At 44.3% G+C, this 20,023-nt stretch overlaps 1 protein-coding gene across 5 annotated transcripts in view; it reads right to left on the bottom strand.

The window, feature by feature from the left end:
* LOC105700682 (dystrophin, isoforms A/C/F/G/H) overlaps positions 1-20,023 on the bottom strand; it is a 404,586-nt gene that overhangs the window by 280,998 nt on the left and 103,565 nt on the right. For all 5 annotated transcript variants that reach the window (XM_012426757.2, XM_023432800.1, XM_023432803.1 and 2 more), the window contains 2 exons: positions 18,085-18,299; positions 7,094-7,192 (listed from right to left, as the gene is read on the bottom strand). In XM_012426757.2, the coding sequence (XP_012282180.1) occupies positions 7,094-7,192; positions 18,085-18,299 (314 nt within the window). The remainder of the gene's footprint in view (positions 1-7,093; positions 7,193-18,084; positions 18,300-20,023) is intronic.

Raw genomic sequence — 20,023 nt, 5'->3', positions numbered from 1 at the left:
CGTGTACATAATCTTCTGGGCTACATTTTGGCGTATTACGTAGCCGTTCTGCATAAAGTTTAGATTTCATTTTTAATTTTAAACGAGGACTTTCTCCCTATTCTCTATAATTAGAGGTTCCCGGTAGGTTCAAAATTATCCCTCTGCCAGATCGACCTTTCAACTGCTTTCAGATCGAACTTTCAACTGGTACGGGCGTATAAATTTTTAACAATTTTACAGGACCATCCACGCGATTTCGGGCCACGATAGACTTTTCCGCCAATCCCGGATTCGCTCACCGTGCTCGATATATCGGCGATGACACGGAGCGAAAACGTTTTTATCGGACGACAAGGGAAAGGCGCAGCATTCGACGGTAATTGAATTCGATGCGATGCAAATTTATCCCGAACCCCCGTCGAGAGGTGGTTCCGCAAAAAACAGTAAAAGTCGGCTGACCACTCGAGTACGGAGGCTCGACCTATCTTCGAAACCTATCGGAGCAGAATACAAATCGGCGCGAGGAACGTAACAGGGGTTTCTTTTCCACCCCCTCATTTTTGGGACATTTCCTAATTTGTCGAAAAATGCTTCAACTACAATTTCATAATTTCAAATGGTATAAACTATACACACGATGTCGAGTAATCTACTTTAATATTTATTTATCGGTTTATCTATGTGCTAATCTACCATACAAATTTTATAGCAATAATTAATTTCATGTATTTTAAGACTCTTTACGTCGCAACGGCGAAAGTACCCTCGACCAGTTTTCTCATTTATTTTTGTATATCCACTAATTTATTTATTACTCTCATTGTTTATCAATTTCTTTCGTCGATTCGTTCTTCATGAAATTCAGGAATTCGACCAAGTGTCCAAAATATATGAGCGACCCTGCACGTGCATATACGTACTTGACGCGAAACGCAGCCGCGCGTTCCGCGAGCGCGACGGGAAAATTCCGGACGAGCGTCGTTACCGCAGCGGAAACGCCGCGATATCGACGAAAGCCCTGGCAATTAAGGTGCACAGAATCGCACGAGCCCCGACCGCGCACGTAACCGCGCAACGATTCGTTCGCGTGTCCAAAGACCGTTTCGCTTTTTACGCATTTTCGTTATTCCCGTGGGGAGAGAGAGAGAAAAAAAAAAGAGAAAGAAAGAGACCCTCGACGATGAAAAATTTGGCATTCGGCCGCGATTCGGTCTAGATATTTACATATCGAATTTTTTCCTCCCCCCGGCATCCTCTTTTTCAAAGACGACAAATCTTTCACGACGTGCGAACTCCTCTGAATAAAACACCGGGGAATGCAACGAGGGGATGAACAATTTCAAAATTACTTTCGGAAAAAAAAGCTTCGCCAGAAAGGATAAGCAATGGATTCGTTTGGTTGAGATTTCGAAGACATATTAAGAGAGCTACATTTCGGGGCGGGAAATTAATTACTGCTCTTACATAGGTTTGAGACGGTTAAAGTGATGTGAAACACGTCGAGGAACTTAATCGACGTCGGTAAAAAAGGTTTTTCTAAATACCTACGTTGCCGGCGTTCGTTTTTATATCGACAACTAAGCCGAATTCTATTGAGTATTGTACTAAATGGCATAATCCATATATCGTTTCCTGACAATAATAAGAAAATCGAAGTAAAACTCCAAAAATTCAGTGTCAGGATAATTCCTACGTGCTCGCGAGTCTTATGTCAAAGTTTCAGACAGTTCGATCCAATACCCTTAAAAAAAAAAAAATAATGTCTTATTCGAGTCGACCGATTTGAGGGGGGCTTCACCTTAAATGCTCGGAGAACGTCACATTACCCCACGACGCGACTCCGCGGAATAATTTCGTATTTCTCTGAATGTCACAAAAATCATTTTCCCATTGAAGATACAGACCACTCGAAGCGTAGAAACGGAAAGAATAAAATGAATCGAAACGACTCTCGGAGCGCCGTTGAAGAGCGCAGGGGCGCGTCTCCCTCGTGGAGGGTGTTCATCCCCGGCAAAGGGACCGAGTTAACGAGAGAAAACGAAAGTCCCAGGTGATTCTGAAAGGGCCCCCTTTCGCGACGAAGTATCGTCTCGGAGGTTTGCCCCGGGGGGGTGGGTATGAAATTTAAAAATTCTTCCCGACTCTCGTTCTCTCTCCGGGGCGAGCTTTTCCAGCCGGTGCAGAGGGTGTAACGAGACAGGGGTTAAGAGGGAGGCTCATAATTCGGCTCGGTTTTACGAGCGCGACATCTGTCCCGTTTTCCGAGTTACCTTTTCCAGTGCTTAAATTGGGCCAGAAGTTACGTACGCAGAAAGTACATGTACATAGAGCTCCGGCCGGGGTGGAGGCGCGAGCGCTGGTCCACGCGGGCGAAGGGACGCAGAGATGTAGAGATGTAGAGATGCAGGGTTGCAGGGACGCAGGGATGCAAGGATGCGGAGACCCGCTCCCATGTGTCCTGTACGTAGGAACATGTATGTACAGGTACATACGCCGGCTTACCTCCCGGAAAAGGCCGAATACGAAGACCAGCGTTTCTCGGCGAGCCCAATCTCCTGTCTCTCTGTCTCTCCGCGGTGCTACCCTCGCTCCCAATCGGAAATCAATAGCAACACCGCGGTAACAACCTCCTTTGTTTTCGAGCAGCTTTAATCACATCGTTGTCTGCCCCAGCTCTTTTAATAATGCCACTCGGTAACACCGGGGCAACCGATATGGCTCCCGATATCCGCCCGGCCTGCCCCGAACAACGCCTGCCTCTGTCCTTTTTTACGATTTTTTTCTCTTCAAATTTCTCATTTCTTTTTTAATAAATACCTCAAATTCCATATTAAGGGAGATCCGCGGAGAAACTTAGTCGATTTATATAAGATCGAATTGTTTAAGCCTGGCCGGTCGCAACGGGCACGGAGAGTAGAGACATGGTACTAAGGCAGTTCGGTGCAACACCCTTCGGAAAAAGTGTCTTATCGAAGCCGAATGATTCGCTTCACCTTAAAAAAAAAAATAAAGGGAAATAAAAGTGGTTCGTCTTTTTTATAGTGCGACTCTTGGGAAATACGAGTAAAACGTTGATTCGTGATAAGTGCTATCGAGCTCGACTGGGCCAGGTTTTTCGTGTCCCTTGCGGTCTGCCCTTTTTTCCTCGTTTCAGGAAACGGGGGGAAGAATAATGGCCGGAAGGAAATGGCAATAGTGGGGCTGCTTAAAAACTTAAGGGATAACACCCGAGCCGCGAAGTCGGTGCGCCCGTAAATCGTCGGCAGGCCAATTATCCTCGGTACTCGTAGGTCTTACCTCTTTGCGCGGTGACGGAGTTGTTCGCCGAAATGCGTCCCTTTGTTTGCGGGGATGTAAAATCCCGGGCTTGCCTCCCCCTGGGAGAACGAATTCACGGACCAGAGCCCGGGGGTACTTTCGAGAGATCGATGTCGGCAAAGGGTGGGAGTCGCGAAATGAGAGGCCATCGTATAAAGGGATGATAATTAAGTTGTGGAATTAAAAAAAAAAAACAGAAAGAGTACAAATTTACCCTCGATTAAATAAATGAAGATGCCTGTTAAAATTAATAGTTCTGAAACTGGTACATTTAAAGTATTACAAAATTTCAAGGTGCAATGAAAAATATCTGCAGACTTTACGGATTCCTTTCAAATACTTATACGTAGTCGTTATAGATATTTATCCGCAATTATTACGGATTTGAGTAACAGAAGCGTTACCTTAACGCTAACCGAAATAATCTACCGTCCTAATTTCAACGGAGGAAGTCTGTACATCTTACAGATTTTCATGTAAGTTTAACGAATCTTTTTTTTTCCCTCCGTGCATAAGAAGTTCCGCTTCAAGAAGACCTCCCCCAAACCGCCCACCATGTCCGCGCAACGCCCGTTTACGGATCGCGGTGTTACACTAACGACCGTTAAATGCAACGAGGCGCCACCTAAGCGCCCCAAAGGAGGGGCTCGAGTCGCGGGGATGCATATGCATACCTGCATTATCGCATTAATGCAATGCCGTCTGAAGAGAGGGACGACTCCCTCCTTCGGTGCCTCTTCGGTTCCTCTTCGAGGTGCACCCCTCCCGACGAAATGGCACCGTACCCCCGACTCGTACCGAACCCCGTCGTCTCCCGAGGCGCAAAATCGATACCGAGAATAGCTGGGAGAGAGTGCACCGGCCCCGGAGATAACTTCCTATCAGCCGCCCCGAGCGGCGCTATCAAAGAAGTCCCGGGCATCGCTCAAATGATCAAACGAGATCACCCGCCGTGGGAATCCCAATGGGAGGCGTTTTAAACTAGGTAATGGACCGCCGCCCCTCGATCGCGGCTTAATAAAGATTCCACCCCGTAAAAGGATTATGACTCGCTTTCGAATGCCCCGAGCTGCGGGGGAGGGAGATCGATAGCGGAGGAATAAAGGTTCGCTCCTTGGAGTCGGCCGAGGAGATGTTCCCTCTCGTTTAACGAGACGGGACGGACATTTTCTTATTTTACCTTTCTTTCCGAATCAAAGGTACCCGGTCGCTGCCCTTTGCTCTGGGAACTCTGAGAATCTACGGGAACGGGTGATTCTTAAGGGGTTCAATGTCGATGGACGAAAAGTAAAGTGATGTTTGGGGATTTAAGAAAAAAAAAAAAAGAAAAAAAGGAGCTACACGTTTCGTTAGATCGAAACTTTCGGAGTATATTTAACTACGTTCTAAGGTCGCTGCAGAGAATTTTCAGAATTTATGGGAACTGGTGGTCTTGTTTTCGCCGATAACAATTAAGTTTCTCGGGGAGTTGGACTTCATCTTGAGGGTCCTTGATACGCTAGCTGAGGGGTTGGTGCAGACTTTAAAATTCATCGAAATTTAGCGTCTTAGTAGAATTGCGGATTCTGATGTGAAGTTTTGCAAGGTAAATGCCGGTGGTTGAATTAATGTCACCGGGAATCTCGGGTCAGATATTCTTGGAAAATCGAAGGACGAGAGGAGGATCGAAAGAGGGAGGGACTGTTAACGATGTGGCTTAATGTCAATTCTAATGTTAACATTAAAGTGGAAACTCTACCTCGGAGTGTTTCCGACCTTCACCTTTGGAAACAGATTTTTATCGCGGCTGATAGGTAATCCAGGTTAAACCAGGTGGAGTTGGTCAATTCACGCAACCCCGCGATATTAATTTCTTATAGCACGAGGATGAGCCCACTGACATTTATTAAATATTTAATTCACGCGTCATTCACGTCACTGTTTAATACGGAAAATATGAAAGGAGAAATCCACAATCGTGTCTCAATTCGTAGAAATTATTGTGTGCTACTACGGTAATAACCTGATGTTTAAAAATTATTAATTTATTAAGAAGTCTATAATAAATGCGTACTAATATCCAGTTAAGTGGTCAAATCACAGACTTAATTTACGCAATTTCCATTCGCGTATGTTCCATTCCATTTCATGCCTGTATGTATTTACTGAATATTTTTAAGGATGTAGTTTATAATGTGACGCGATAACACGTGTCCGAAAGAGGACGGATTTCGGTGGTGTAAGAAAAATCGGGAAAACGTGGAAACGGGGAAAAAGGTGTGGCAGAGGCCACTGACCGCTTAATGCCAATGTCAATGTCAGAGCATCCCCGGGCGGTACTAAAGCGCACCCCTTCTGGGGCGCGAGGGTGCTCCCGACCTTCCCCATCGCGAAACTTCGGTTGGTACAACCCCTTGACGGATCCCACCCTTGAGGAGATCCGAATCACTTGTCGACGGTAGACAAAGTCAAGGGTAGTCAGAGCTAAGGGTGGATATCGATTTACCCTCGCAGTTGCGAGTACCGAAAGAGTACCGGAAGGGGGTTAAACCCCGACCAGGAACCCTGTCGGCAAAGCAGGGAAAAGTTTTACCGGCGGCTTCACATGAAGAAACCGGAGGGTAAGGTGCCCCAGTCGGGCTTCGGGTTGTTACCCTTCTTTACCCCTTTATCGTGTATCTGGTAATTTATCACCAGATGTAAAAAAAAACATCGAAATGTACGAGGTAACGCGAAGCTCGAATAATTTCAATTTTTATACAAAAAAAAATGACATCGCTGCATGTGAAGGGTGAACGCGGAAGTGAAAATTTCAAGTTAAAGAGAATTATTACGTGTTATTAACATGATGTGAAAGGGTCGTCCTATATGTACGAAACGTCAAAATGTTTTAATTTCAGCTTCGCCAAACCACGGCCACGGTCGCTGATTGAGTTTTCAGATAAGAAATAAAAATTAAATAACAGGTAACCAGGTAATAAAAAACGGAGTCGAGGTACGTCGAGAAAGAAAAAAAAAAAAGGGCATCATCCTGTAAATTAAAATCTCATATTCGATCGCCATATTGTACACTTTGGTCCTTTTCCCGGGAGCTGGGACGTACATTTGACGAGTCAAACTCATTCGTTTCGTCTCCGTGTTTGCATAAGAGCCGAATTTATGAGGGACGTGCAGGTCCGGATTTGGTTGTAATTTCGCGGGGGGCGAGAAACTTGCTCGCAGAGAAACGTGAGCCGAGCATCAAAGCGCGACATTTTGTGGAGTATTTAGACAGAGTATTTGCGCACGTAGCCGAACGAGAACTCGTAGAAACTTTCGTAATCGCCACTCCGGGACAAACACCCGTTTTGTTGACTTCGCCAGTCGTTCCCGGGGAATCGTCGCAAAGAATGGGACCAACAGGTACGCGATTTAATCCTCGTTAAAACTGAAACTGCGGGATCAGAAATAAAACTACCAGGTCGAGGCTAAATACCCGTGTCCAGAAAAAAATCTCACGTAGGGACTAACTTGCCACGTTAAAAATAAAATTGCCATCTCAAGACTACACAGCCACATTGAAAATAAATTTGCCGTGTCCAGATTAAACTATCGTATCAAAAATAAAACGGCTGCGTCAAGGCAAAACTGCTATATCGTATATAAAATTGGCATGTCAAAAGTAAGCTCGCCATGGTGGAAATATTAAGTTGAGGAATAAGTTCCCGCCGTTGTTAATGTAACGCACCGTAATTAAAACATCGGGAACTGATTCCTCAGCCTGATATAATTTCCACGTGAAAAGTAAAACGATCTCGTCAAGACTGAGACTCACCTTCTGCTTGTCGAGGAGATGGATGATTTCCTCGACGTCGCCGACGACGACTGCCTGTTGTCGCAGCATCTCTTCTTCGACCGTAAGCCAGTCTCGAATCTGGAAAAGAGAAATTCCGTTAAGGGTTTAATCTCCTCGCCTGACAATTTCCCAGAGAATAAAGAAAAAGTGCATAATAACGTCCACGATTGCTACGAAATAGCGCGGCACTCGAGTACTTCGGGTATTGTCGCGCAGATCCGAGATTGAAAATCGAAATGGGAGGAAAGATTCTCGCATATACGTCAAGATCATTTAGGATCTCTCCGATTGTTCCTCGAGCACGTGCATTCATCTCCTATTTAACCGTCCGCGTGTCTGTTAATTGTTTTTATTTTCTTCGGCTTCGTAGGAAAATTGCCGATGCTGCTTAAGAAGAGTAAAACATGGAACAATCGATGTCTGGACGGGAAGAGATTACCCGCAAAGATGTGCAGCGAAATACGAGGAGAAATTTAATCGACTTCGGTAAAGAAGATTTTTTTAACTCGTGTACCATTTGAAACAGCTAGCGACATTTATATTTATACAACAGCTGCATGGTACTACATTGAAACTTGGAGGTTACGTGGTACTACTCAAAACGTGGAGGTTAACAGATTTCAACGTAAATATCAATGTTGATAACATGAGCCAGCTTATGTTGTCACTTGAGTGTTAAAAAATGGCGTTGCCACGAAAAAGGGTACAGGTGAATATTTAATTTTACATAAGTCGAATAAATTTCTCAGCGCCTTTCATCTCACCCTAAAGCATAAACAAACGAGAAATGGAAAAGCGATCCTCTCTCGAAATTTAAATCAAGGAAGTGTCAGAGGAAATAGCCGGGGCCGGAATTCGGCGAGTTTGCCGCCGGAAATTAAGAGGGAGTGCCTCGGCCATAAGTGGCCATCTACGATTCGCTCCGATTGGACATGTCACATGGAAAGAGAGGATACAGAGGAAGCGGAATGACAATACCGAAACGCGGTGTCGAGGCTTCGGGCGAAATCGTATCGCACGGAGTTGCCGCTCGCATTTCCTCCCAGTCTGGAACATTATTTCGTTTCGAAGTCATTTCCGAGGAACCGAACATTGTATGTACAGATGAACATTGTATGAACAAAAATGAACATTGTATGAACAAAAATGAACATTGTATGAACAAAAATGAACATTGTATGTACATGGCATGTACAAATTGTCGGCAATTTTAATAAATAAACGATACAAAATTACCGGAAAAATTTCCCGTCAAAAATAAGAAGCATGGATTACCCTTGGCGCCCCATCGACTTGTAAAAGAGCTTACGCGAATTAAAAAAGAAATTATGAAACAAAGAATCATTCCCAATTGAATTCCCATGCATCGTTAAGAAAAATAGTCGCCTCGGATCTCGATAACCCACAATATCGGAGGAAGTTAATTTCGGCGAAGGGACAAAAGTCAAGGTGTTGAAAGGAAGAGGATCCTGGGACAGGAAGGACTCGAGTGAAGTCGTCGCTCGAAACCGACTACGGACGACCATGGCCAGGAGGCGCGAAAGTTTGCTCGAATTCGTCTATTGTTAAGTACTCGAGAGAGAGAGAGAGGGCCGGCCAAGTTGGCGGGGAACTTTCTTGGCAGTCGGTAAATCGTAAGAGATAAGCCCCAGTGCTACAGGAAATTAAGGCCCCCTTCTCGCCCAGCGCCTCCTCGGCGAGTCTCTCGGAAAGCCACCCCGTTTACGGGCGAGAGCCGTCTCTTACAGTCACCCCTGTTGCACGCCTTAAGGCCTCCTTGATTAAATAGGTATTACCAAAGAATGATCGCACCTCGAAACTAACCACTCGTCGAGCCCCGCTTTCCCTGCCGGAGAAGCTTCATCCCCGGATCGAAACGAGGAAGGATATAAAATCCCCTTGACTAATTGTCATAGAGGCATACGAAATCGTGAGGTTCCTTTAAATTGAATAAAAAATATACATGATAATGGCCACGATATTTATGATTCGTTAATGCATTATTTCGTGTATTTGTGCATTATCTATGATTTATTAATAAATCGATGCCCTAAAAGTCACGATTTGCCCGCCTTAAGGGGATGTGAAAATGGCGTCGACGAGGTCTCGTTTCAATTTTGCTTGCCATTAAATTAAGATATGTCGAACCAAACGTCAAAATAAATGGAAAGAATTTAAACTATGCCAGTTATCTTTCTCTTTGAAGAAAGGAAGAAGTTCCAGGCTTTGTCCTGAAAGAGCGTAACCCATGAAGATGATGTACGTCCTTTTTGCTAAAGGTATTAATGCATTAATTAATGAAAAAAAAGGACCTGGTGGAAAAGATTGGAGATCGTTGAATCGAGTCCTGAGATCCGCGAAATCGATTTCAATATTCGATTCAATTGATTCCTCCGTTTCTCTTCTTTTGGCGATTCGATCGATCCGGTGGTTATCTTCTTGGAAGATAAAGGGGCCGGCGAAATTGAAGGCGAAATTGGGATCGATTGTTTGCTCGGCCGCTTAAAATGAAAATTCCACCCTTTAATGTCAACTGCAGCTGTTACCGCGATAACGGTATCATTGTAAAGTCCAGGGACAGTACAAGTACACGTGACTTCACGAAAATCTAAAGTCGGTCATAATTCTAAAAAATATTGAAACTTCCTAAAAAAGGTCGGCAAATTTGCCCACCGTGAAAAATTATTCAATATTCCGAAGACTTCAATTCAGATGTAAGGTACGTCTCAACAAACACCATATTTACGTGAGAAATAGTACAAGAACCTCTTGAATGACTAATGTCAACTTTAACCAGGCCATTTTTGAACTGTGAACGAAATCGATTGGTACATTTAATATCGAGACACGCAATTTAAATTATTTCAATTCTCTCGGGCTGCTTGAAATTTGACTATATGTCAGGCAGACATTTTTAACGATACGGATGTAAAATCCGGCGCTGGGTGAAGAACCTGATTCACTCTCATTTTTATTCCCACGAAACGGCGCACCGACCGTTTCCATACCCTTCCCTTCGTCCACGGAATTAACCGAGCAAATTAGCGGCGGGATTGGGTTTGCTTTATTGACGAAGCGAGCTCGTCGTTTCGCGAGACATCGGCCAGATCGCGGATTTCCGAGGCTTCTCGCATTAATCCAACCAGTTACGAAAAAAGTCCGCTCACCCTGACGAGTTGGCAGCTTTTTCGTGGCAATTTAATTAACAATGCAATTCCCTCCTCCACTTGCAATTAGACTCGCCAATCTAATATAATCGCTTCGTTCAAAAGCATCCAATCATCGAATTAACTCGAGGCAATCCATACTTCTGAATCGATTCTTCGTTAAAAAATGTATTTTACCAATTTGAAAGCTATGTATAAAAAAAAGTTTTAACGCTAAATGCGTGATGTTAGCCCAGCAAATTCTGTGCTTGAAAAAAATTACGGATTTTATAAACGTATGTTATAAATTTATAAAATTAATATACCATGTCTGAATTGAACTCGAAACGAAAGTGTCACAAAATTGCAATATATTTTTACAGTGCACTTTATCGTTAAAGTCTCTTAAACACCGTCTAAAAAGAAAGAGACAGGACTTCCAAAAATCGTCACCGTATCCCACGTCTCTTCCTATAGGAGATCCCCACGTGATAATCCCATCAAAAGGGACGCGTCATATAAGTAATTATAGTGGAACTTCACCCCGGGGTACTTTCGTTTAATTAAAGCATTATTACTGTATATCTTTCCTGCGCGGTAAAATCGGAATCATTCCGCGTTTGGTAATACAAACGACAAATCCAAGATTGGGAAATGGGAAACTAGATTTATGAATTCGTAAACTTCGACCCTCTACGAAGGGATGATCGAGGTCCTTCCTCCTCGACGAACCCGCCCTCCAGGGTGTAATTCCTGGAGAAAGGGATTTTCACGGGGTTTACAGGAGTATCCGAGTGCGCACCGAGGGCAATTAATGTAAGTTGCACCCGCTAATTTCGCGATGAAGTATCCAGGGCAGGGCTTAAACGTCCGTCGTAATGGCAGGGTAACGTCCCGTCAGACGCGAGTACGCGCAATATCGCTCGGTACGGCCCTAGAGAGAGCTAATTTCGAGCGAACGCACTTTCGCTCGTCCAGAGGTGGCGCCGGTTAATTACGTATCGATTTCCGTGCCGAGTGCAACTTTGCACAGCGCGTGCACCGAGATCTGCCGGCGAAAACAGGGAAAGAGGGAATTTGCATCGGGCAAGGGAAAGAGCGGCGGAATCAAAAGGCAAAACGCGGATGCACTGCAACCCCTGCACCGAGGGAAATGCACTTGCAGGTCGACGGGGCACGATGCACCTCTTTCGCCAAAAAGAATGGCAAACGAGTCTGCTTAAATCCTGCGAGGAAAATGTTTCGTTTTCCTCTTTGTAAAAATGATAGATAGCCACGTGTCCATCGAAGAGGGACTCGCGATAGTAACTCCCAAGATTTCCGTTCAAATGTCTCCGCCCGAGTAATCGTTTAAGGTAGAGTATGATTTTTGCGAGGTTTACTCCAAAAAAGAATTCCAAGATTCGCCCGATTGGTAATTATATTCACGCAAAGTTTTCATTGCTCTACCGCGGATAATTCTGAAAGTTCCTGATATTAAATACCTCGATGGAAATAAATAAATTTGGAGACGCTTATTTCGCAATTTTGAAGCATTTCGGCCCTCGACGGCGAAAGAACGGTGCATTTCGAGCCGAACGACGGCAGTTTTGGAAATAGGTCGTGCTCTTTTTTTTTTTTTTTTCACTCGGTTGAATGGACAAAACATGGAAGCGGCAAGCGGCAATTCCTTTGTTTTAACGCGGAAAAACAAGTAGGACGAGTGCATGCATTTCAATTCGACCCGACGAGGGAGTGACATTCCGCTGGAGTTCGGAATGCACGTCGACGTACATGCGAGCTCTCGTTCATTCAGGCTGTTGCAATGATGTGTCATGCACTTGCGCCGTTCTTGTTTGGCCAGCGGGAACATATTGTACTTTGTTCTGCGTTTCCGCTCGCGGATGACACTGCCGCTCGCAAACTACGTCGGCATTCATTATCGGATATATCCGGGATCGCGCGTATCGGGATTAATCGTTCAGAACTTAAATCGACCTAAATTCCGAGGCACTCCTAAGGAAGACCGCCATTCGTCGCGGTATCATTAAAGTGATATGAAACGCCATTTTGGATAATCAAGTGATAACATAAGCTGGCGCTTCGCGTTACCGACATTTATATTTACGTTGAAGTATTTTACAGTCTACGTTGAGAATTATAAGAAACGAAGCGTTTCATATGTCACTTCGGTAATGTACTGATAAGGAGATTGATGTAAAACAGTCGAAATCCCGTGAATTCATGACTTTTTAGTTATTTATCATGGATTAAAACCTTCATGGAGTGGTCCAGGCATGTTTACGACGTTTTAACATTCTTAAAGGCTTATTTAAAAAAAAAAGGAACGTGTTCAAAAGAGACAACGCGTTTTCGAGCCCCGAGAAATGCGGAAATCAAGATAAATCCGCAGGAAATATAATGAACCAGGGGAGCGAGCCATATGTAGAGGGTGAATATATCGCGTATGCAAATGGGGTAAATGATAAGGAAATCTCCGTACCCCGTTTCTATTTGCCGGGGAGCTTCAAATGTCAAGAGGAGATATGATTCTCCACGTAAAAAGCGCTTGAGAAAATACTGACTGATGTATCATTTTGCGATGAACAGTGAAAATGCGACGCGACTATTTTGCATCACATAACATCATTTCATATCACCTTAAGGAGATGTGAAAGTGGCATCGAAAGAGTCAATTGTTCATGAACCTTATCTCTGCACAGGGTGTATCAAATGGTTTCAAACTTTACAACTTTACAGCCTCCATATTCATTTTGTAAATTTTGAGTCGACTCGGTACCCCCAGTTCGGAGAAAAGTTTCATAAACGAGACCTCTTTGACGCCACTATCGCATCACCTTAAGTACCGAATCTTCGTTCCAGTGAAAGAAAATTCCCCGACAAAGGAAGGGCTACATCTCCCTGGGCAAACGAAGATCACTTACACGGATGGGATCGCGAATTTCGTCCAAAGATCCCTGCATCCCGTTCCACCGGGGAGCATCAAACAGCTCCCGTAGGAATCTAATGAGCCGAATACCGAAGGCTTTTAGAACGCGGGGGCGCACGAAATAGTTGGGGTTCCTCGGAGACAGAGTCCAACAATGCGGAGCCTGCATCATCCGGAAGGCGGAGAAAGAGCGGAAGCATTTCTCTCAAGGCGCGAAAATCCGCTTCGAAACTTGGAGATGCTCCAAAACTCTCGAAACGCGACACCATACTCTGAGCGAAAAATTTACTTCCTAGGCGGAATTAATTATTTGCGACAATCCAAATGTTTCTTGCCGAAGAAATTTCATAACTTGTAAAACCGATCTTGTAAGAATCATCAGTTTTGCGACCCAATGATGGCAAGTTAACGCTAGAACTACCAAGTCCAGTCAAGATGTCTGGTCTCAGATTGCCTATCGTATGCAAATGTATGATGTATCAATGACATAAAAATATAGTAACTGTTCCTGAATTTTCTACTTCAGTAAAAAAGTTAATTCTACTATAAAAAGTATCTAAGTCCTTATTGAACTATGAAAACTAGGGAAGAGGTAGTTAATTTAAATGGATTTGTCTCTCAGGGCGATCTGCTATACGACGTAATCGAGAATGGTCGTGAATAATGAATTAAAAACATTAATTCCGTGAGTAACGAATTGAAAACATTAATTCCGAGTATAAACGAGATTCGTTCAGGGTCGATGCAAAAAAAGAGTGAGGGAAGAGAAAAGGAAGGAGAAGAAGGATTTTTCCAGGTCGCGTAAAACGCGAGGGAAAATATTCCCCCCCTCCGAAAAAGTGACCGTCTCGAATTGGATTCTCCCCCTGAGATCTGGAATATCTTTGTCGGACGGGTTCCATAGGAAAAATTGATATTCCCCCGTGATTTTCGGTCAGGCTGCTTTTCCCGCAGACCGTTCACGTACCCATTCCGTGGTTTGACGTTATCACGAGCCATTTGTTGTTTGCCCATGGGAAAAGGGGATGGAACGGACGCCATGAAAAGAAACGTAACTCGATCAAATTGACGAGATTATTCGGTGGACTTTGTCACCTCTCCGACGGTCCATTTGGGGGACAGATTCAATTCGTGGCTGATAACTCGACTCGTGCTAATGAGAGTGAAGCGCTCAACTCGACCGCCATTTTGGCACGTCATGTGCGCTCCAAACATTGAACTTCGTCAAACTTCCCCACCCATATTAACACCAACGATTTAGCGTAAAATCCGAGCCCTCGTCGGATCGTAAAGAAATCTTTTAATGAAAATTAATTTCTAAACTTTAACACTTTGCCCTTGATAATGAGCGCATTTAAATGTCTGCCTACCTCGACCGCCATTTTGACACATTATACGCTCCAAAGATTCGACTTCATTAAATTTCGCCATCCATATTAACACCCCGGAGGGTAAAACCCGGGATTTCGTCAAATCGTAAAGACATTTTTTGATACAAATTAATTTTTAAAATTTCATTTTCCGCCCCTGCCTAAAGGGCGCATTCAAATTTCCATGGGGTCGTCGATATGAATATACCAGGCAGGATAAGTCGATTCCCGTATCGACGTGCATCTTTTACGAGCATACTAAGGAGCCCCTGGCCTTGGGGGAATTTACCGAATCTACCATAAAGGCCAGCCAGGGTGGAAGTAACAAAAACCTTTTGTTACGTGAGGCAAGAAAATGTCAAGTCGCGACGCAATCGATCACCCTTCTCGTTTGTCCTCTTTACCGTCTCCAGCCTTGTAATTTACGTGGTAACAACGCGTTACGGTGTCGAAACGACGTAAAAATAAATCAGTACTCCCTGTTAACGATAATTTCCCTCCTAAAAATCCCACCTGGGATGAAAGTCTACTGTTAAAAAAATATTGTGAATTAACAAAAATTTTCTACGAGTTGGATTACATCTAATAAATGAAGTGGCCTCCATTATCGAGTTAAAATTCGGCAAAAATTTCCTTAAGATAGAAAAATGTTTAACTTCGACCTGTCGAAACAACGGATCGAGAAAAACGCGATTTCTGCGGCAAAATCGATAAGCCAAGGGGGAAGCGATCTCGTCTACGCATGAATAATTGAATTATCGGTTCCGTGAGCACCGAATTTAACGAGACTCCATTAATGACAGGCTATCATTGCCAACACCTGTATTCATTAACCGTAGATGCATTTTGCGGAATTTACTGCATCGCCGATTAGCACACTTTTCCGCGCGGGAATCCTCAGAAGCTTGGTTTTTCTCTTCTCTCCCCATAGCCATTTTCCGCACCCCCATCAGCGTCTCTCCCTTCTCCCTCTCTCTCTCTTGCGCGATTTATGTCCTTTAATTACGAAGAACTCCTGTCCTCCTCTTCTTAAAGGGATAAGGAATCCGGCGTCCCGGTTAAGCGCGCAAAAAGTTATTTCGCCATCCCGGACGATCCCCCGCGAAAGCCCCCCCTGGCCGAGTGTTAATTACTACCCCTTTATTATGTAAATGCGCGGGAAAAACAGCGCACCTGCTACCGTGGACGAGAGGTTAAAGAAACCGAGGCAAAAGTGAAAGCGAATGGCCTGAGAAAACGCGATTACTCGGAGCTTCCTCCCCGGCTTATTGCGTTTTCCCGGAATTTTAACGTTCCATTAGTCGAGCTTATCCCTCCGAGGCAGCCGAAGCGAAGTTATTACGTTTGGAAAAAGAAATGTTAATTAAAGATATGGGAGATTTTACGCGGCCCGATTTCTGAATTTTGTAGTTTTTACGTAGAGTCTGGAAATGATACGAAGAGAATTTAACCCGAGTCAAAATCCTCGATCGCAATTGATTAGTGGCTATAAGGAAGGAGCCCATGACATTTCAATTGTTTAAAAAATGTACAGTTATTTTAATATTTTTTGTATAAACAAGAAAATTTCATGGGTGTAAGGACCTTCCTGGTAGCCTCCATATTCACGTTGTGATGTTTGAAACGATTCGGTACACCTAGTTCTAATATCTCATGACTTTAAAAATTTGGCTTATTACGGTAACGACGTCTGGCATCAATTTTCAAGTGCGGATAATTAGGAAAGTACTCGAGGCCAAAGAGGAAGCCGAAGAAGCAGGGATCTCGAGTGAAATGAACGCCCTTCCCAGGAATTGATACCTCGTGTTAATATTTAACGAAATTTACAAACCGACAGAGGTCTGCAGGTCAGTTCGGATTCTGGTGGGAAGCTCTACCAGGACCGGCAATTTTTCCTCGAGAGCGCGCTACGTGCTCCAAGAGCTTAATATTTACCCAAGGATAGCTAAGAGGAAGACGCGTCAGGATCGAGAGGAGGAATCGATCGGGGAACTTCGACTCCAGTTTCCCCGGCTTCTTTCGGGTTTCGTTCTTCGGCGCCGCTCCTCCAGGAACGGCTCCAGAGCGTCTCAATTTCCGTTCGGGGCACGTATCAAAGACTCCTCTCCGCCGACTATTACGTTTCTTCCTTTACGAACAAAGTTCGAATGCTCGGCGGAAAGTAAAATGGGTTTCGGCCACTCCTCGAGCTTTGACTGCGAAACACACGGCCTATTCCTTCCCACCGCGGTTTCCCACATTTTCACGAAGAAATACGTCTTTTCCCACATTTTCACCAAGAAATACGTCTGCCCCACATTTTCACCAAGAAAGTTTTATACATATTTTCACGTTTTATATACACCTATAGAATGACCCATTCGTATCACCTTAAGGCCTACAATTAGAAGTTCTAAGTACTATCAAGCTTTTCACTTGGGTACGCATGCTACGTATGACTTCATTGAATCTACCGTGTCATTTGTCCCTCGGTAAGTAATCGCGTACCACGCTTCACTTCCTGCATCGCCCAGATGTAATTACATATACGTATCGCCCAGCAATAAATCTCTGCTCCTGTTAAATTTTTCTTCCTAATTTTTCTCCGCTATCTCCACCCCCGCACACCCCATCAGCAGGAAAATTAGCAGTTCTGACGGAACCTGTTTCGACGCAATGAATAATGTGAGTCATTAGAGGTTATTATCTTGCCCTGCCCCAGAGGAAAGAGAACCCGCGGAAAGTGCATTTCGTCTTCGGATATAAATTCAGCAAATGGAATGGAGTTAGCCGACCAGATTGCCGTTGATTGACGGTCTCAGACATCCTATCTACCAGCTGTCGGAACGAAACACCGCGGCCGCGCACGCTATCCAAGTTATGGTTCCGTTTCCCCCCCAAAAAAATGAAATCCGTAGGGTAGGTCAGTGCACTCTTTAACTCTCGACTTCCTGGTATACAAGGAAAGATATTTCCCAAGAACTACCCCATTTCCGATATAGAATCCTGAATAAGACGACGAATTTCCTTAAAATTTCTGCGTGTAAAAAAAAACGCCATTATACTAATGCATCGACATGATATGTAAAATGACCCTTTCATATCACCTTAAATGACCGGAATATTTTTTTCTACGCGCACGAAATAAAAAATAACAATCCACCATTTGATCGAAGGGAAGTCCTAGGGGGAGAAAACTAGAATATATCCAATGAGCGTCGAAACAAAAGGAGCTATCTCTCCGGAATATCTATCTGGGGCGAGCGATCATCGGGTCGCAGCATATCGCACGCAGCATCCGACAAGAATGGACCGCGATTCGTTTCCACTCGTCCCGTTCGTCATCTGGCGCAATTAGCGAGTACCGAGGGACAAAGGACGTCGCGACGTGGGACTCCTGCGATCGACGTTGACGTTATACACCCCGTCGAAAGGGTGGTTTGACGGGCATTTTGCATCGCGACGACGTCCCGTCGAGACGATTTATTGCGACGTTTCCCCCACGTGGGGAGGGGGCGGGGGTGCGAAGGTACTCGAGGTACTCACCTGAAGCACTGATTTATCGACGCCGGCGACGAGGGCCGATGGGGTGGTCGAGGGGGTGGTCGAGGGCAACGGCGAAGACGAGGTCGAAACCGTCGAGGAGCTCGAAGGACTAGTTACCACGGGGGTCGAGGGGGCAGGTGAGGCAGACAACCCCCGAGCACTGCCCCCTGCAGCTGCACCCGCCCCCGCAGCCGCGCCTGCACTTCTTTCCGCTTCTGCAACAGAGGGAAAGAGAGAGAGAGTGAGTACTGCACTTCCAACCCCGGCATCTGCACCTAGGGTAAGGGAGGAAGTTTACTTTGTTCATATACATAAGGAACTCGGTACATGGAGAAGAAAAGTCTATTACACTTATAGAAAAATCTGTAAAATGTACAGATTTTATCCGTTGAAATAAGGAAAGGGGTTATTTCCAGCGCAAAGTATGTTATCCCATTCTATTTTTAAATTGAAAATAATAAATCTAATTTGAAATTTGATATTAAACAGGGTTTAGTTAAAAAGAATTATAAACGCGAGCGTTAAATTAGTCCTGGAAAGTATTGACGTGTTTACGTATACGCTAAAAGATGTTTGCAACCTAGCGGATACATGTATCATGTATCTGCGGCATCCGATATATTGGAAATTCTAAATAATTTTGAACGCGATTTATGTAATATACCTCAAAAACCTCGAAAAACATGAAATTGCCGAACCCTGTTTGGTGGTCATTGAAATTGCAACACAGATTTACTTGCTACAATTGATTCGTTCCATTAAATGTCTTCCTGGATCATTCCCTGACGTAATAAACCTTTTTTTTTACAAAATCTAGACTACCTATTCCGGTTATTTCTTGATCTTGGAATTTCAATAGCCACCGACGTATTTTTCTGAATTTTCGACGGCAAAAAGTCGCCTTTTTGGACGAAGCTTTCGAAGAGGAGCTGGGAATGAAAACCTGCCAGGAAGAGTTTTCAGGGCACGTAGAAAAGGAGGTACGGTCAATTCGCTGAACGGAGGGTAACTTTCATAGTTTGTAAGTTCAGTGGGGGAGAATCGACCGAGCTTGCGGAGCTTCGTTCACGGGCATCCGAGCCTAATGTAATTGAAAACTTTCCTCGGAATTTCATCCCTTATTTCGCGATTTGACACCCTCAAATAGGCAAGGCGGTGTCACTTGAAATTGCGTTCCGTATTACGGCTAGAGGCATTTAATTTCATGTTAAATTAATATTAAATTAATATTTAACCAGTTACAGTCGGATGTAAAATGAGACTTACTTTAATAGGAAGTTTAAGGTGTCTGTCGCCTCCTACGCCCTTAATTCTCGATCCAGGTCGAAACGGAAGTCCTCGAATTCTCTGATCGATCACTTTCCGACAATCGAACTATCGAAACCGCGTTAGTGTTTCGCCGGTTACCGGGGCGCCCAGCCGCCGGGGAATTTTTTTCGCGACTGCGACTTTCGCAGCTCGACGGGGAAGGTTCTTATCTTCAAATTGAGCTCTCGCGCGAGTGGATGCGATTTTTTTTAGAGGAGATACGCGTTTTTGATTTTCGAAATCGTTTTTGGCGTTTTCTGGCGTTCCTAGGCGTTTCTGGGCGTTTTTAAGCGTTTTTCGGTACTACTTACAAGGAAACATTCCCAAGTGTCCGCCCCCGATCTTATTGATTTTCATATATGTCGAAGAACACAAAAATCTAAGAGACACGTGTTTTTTTATATCTGCAATGGTCCACAATTAAGGGGTGAAACAACCCCCCGAAGTTTAGCGAAAAATTGGTTTTTTAAATATTCTTCGTAGGAGCAGTGGAGGGATTTCGACCCGCAAATTTCGGCCCGCAAATCTTCTTTAAGGGAAATTATCAGTGACTTTATTCCAAGTTTGGAGGAGCCGCTTTACGAGGACCCTACTTCCTGCATAATTCAGTTCAGTTCCGGCATTTACAGCG

This window comes from Orussus abietinus, unplaced genomic scaffold (genome assembly GCF_000612105.2).
Source record: "Orussus abietinus isolate OABI.00-Male unplaced genomic scaffold, Oabi_2.0 scaffold49, whole genome shotgun sequence".
Lineage (NCBI taxonomy): Eukaryota > Metazoa > Arthropoda > Insecta > Hymenoptera > Orussidae > Orussus > Orussus abietinus.
The sequence above is the reverse complement of the archived record's forward strand: the minus strand, read 5'-3'. Positions and strand labels throughout refer to the sequence as shown.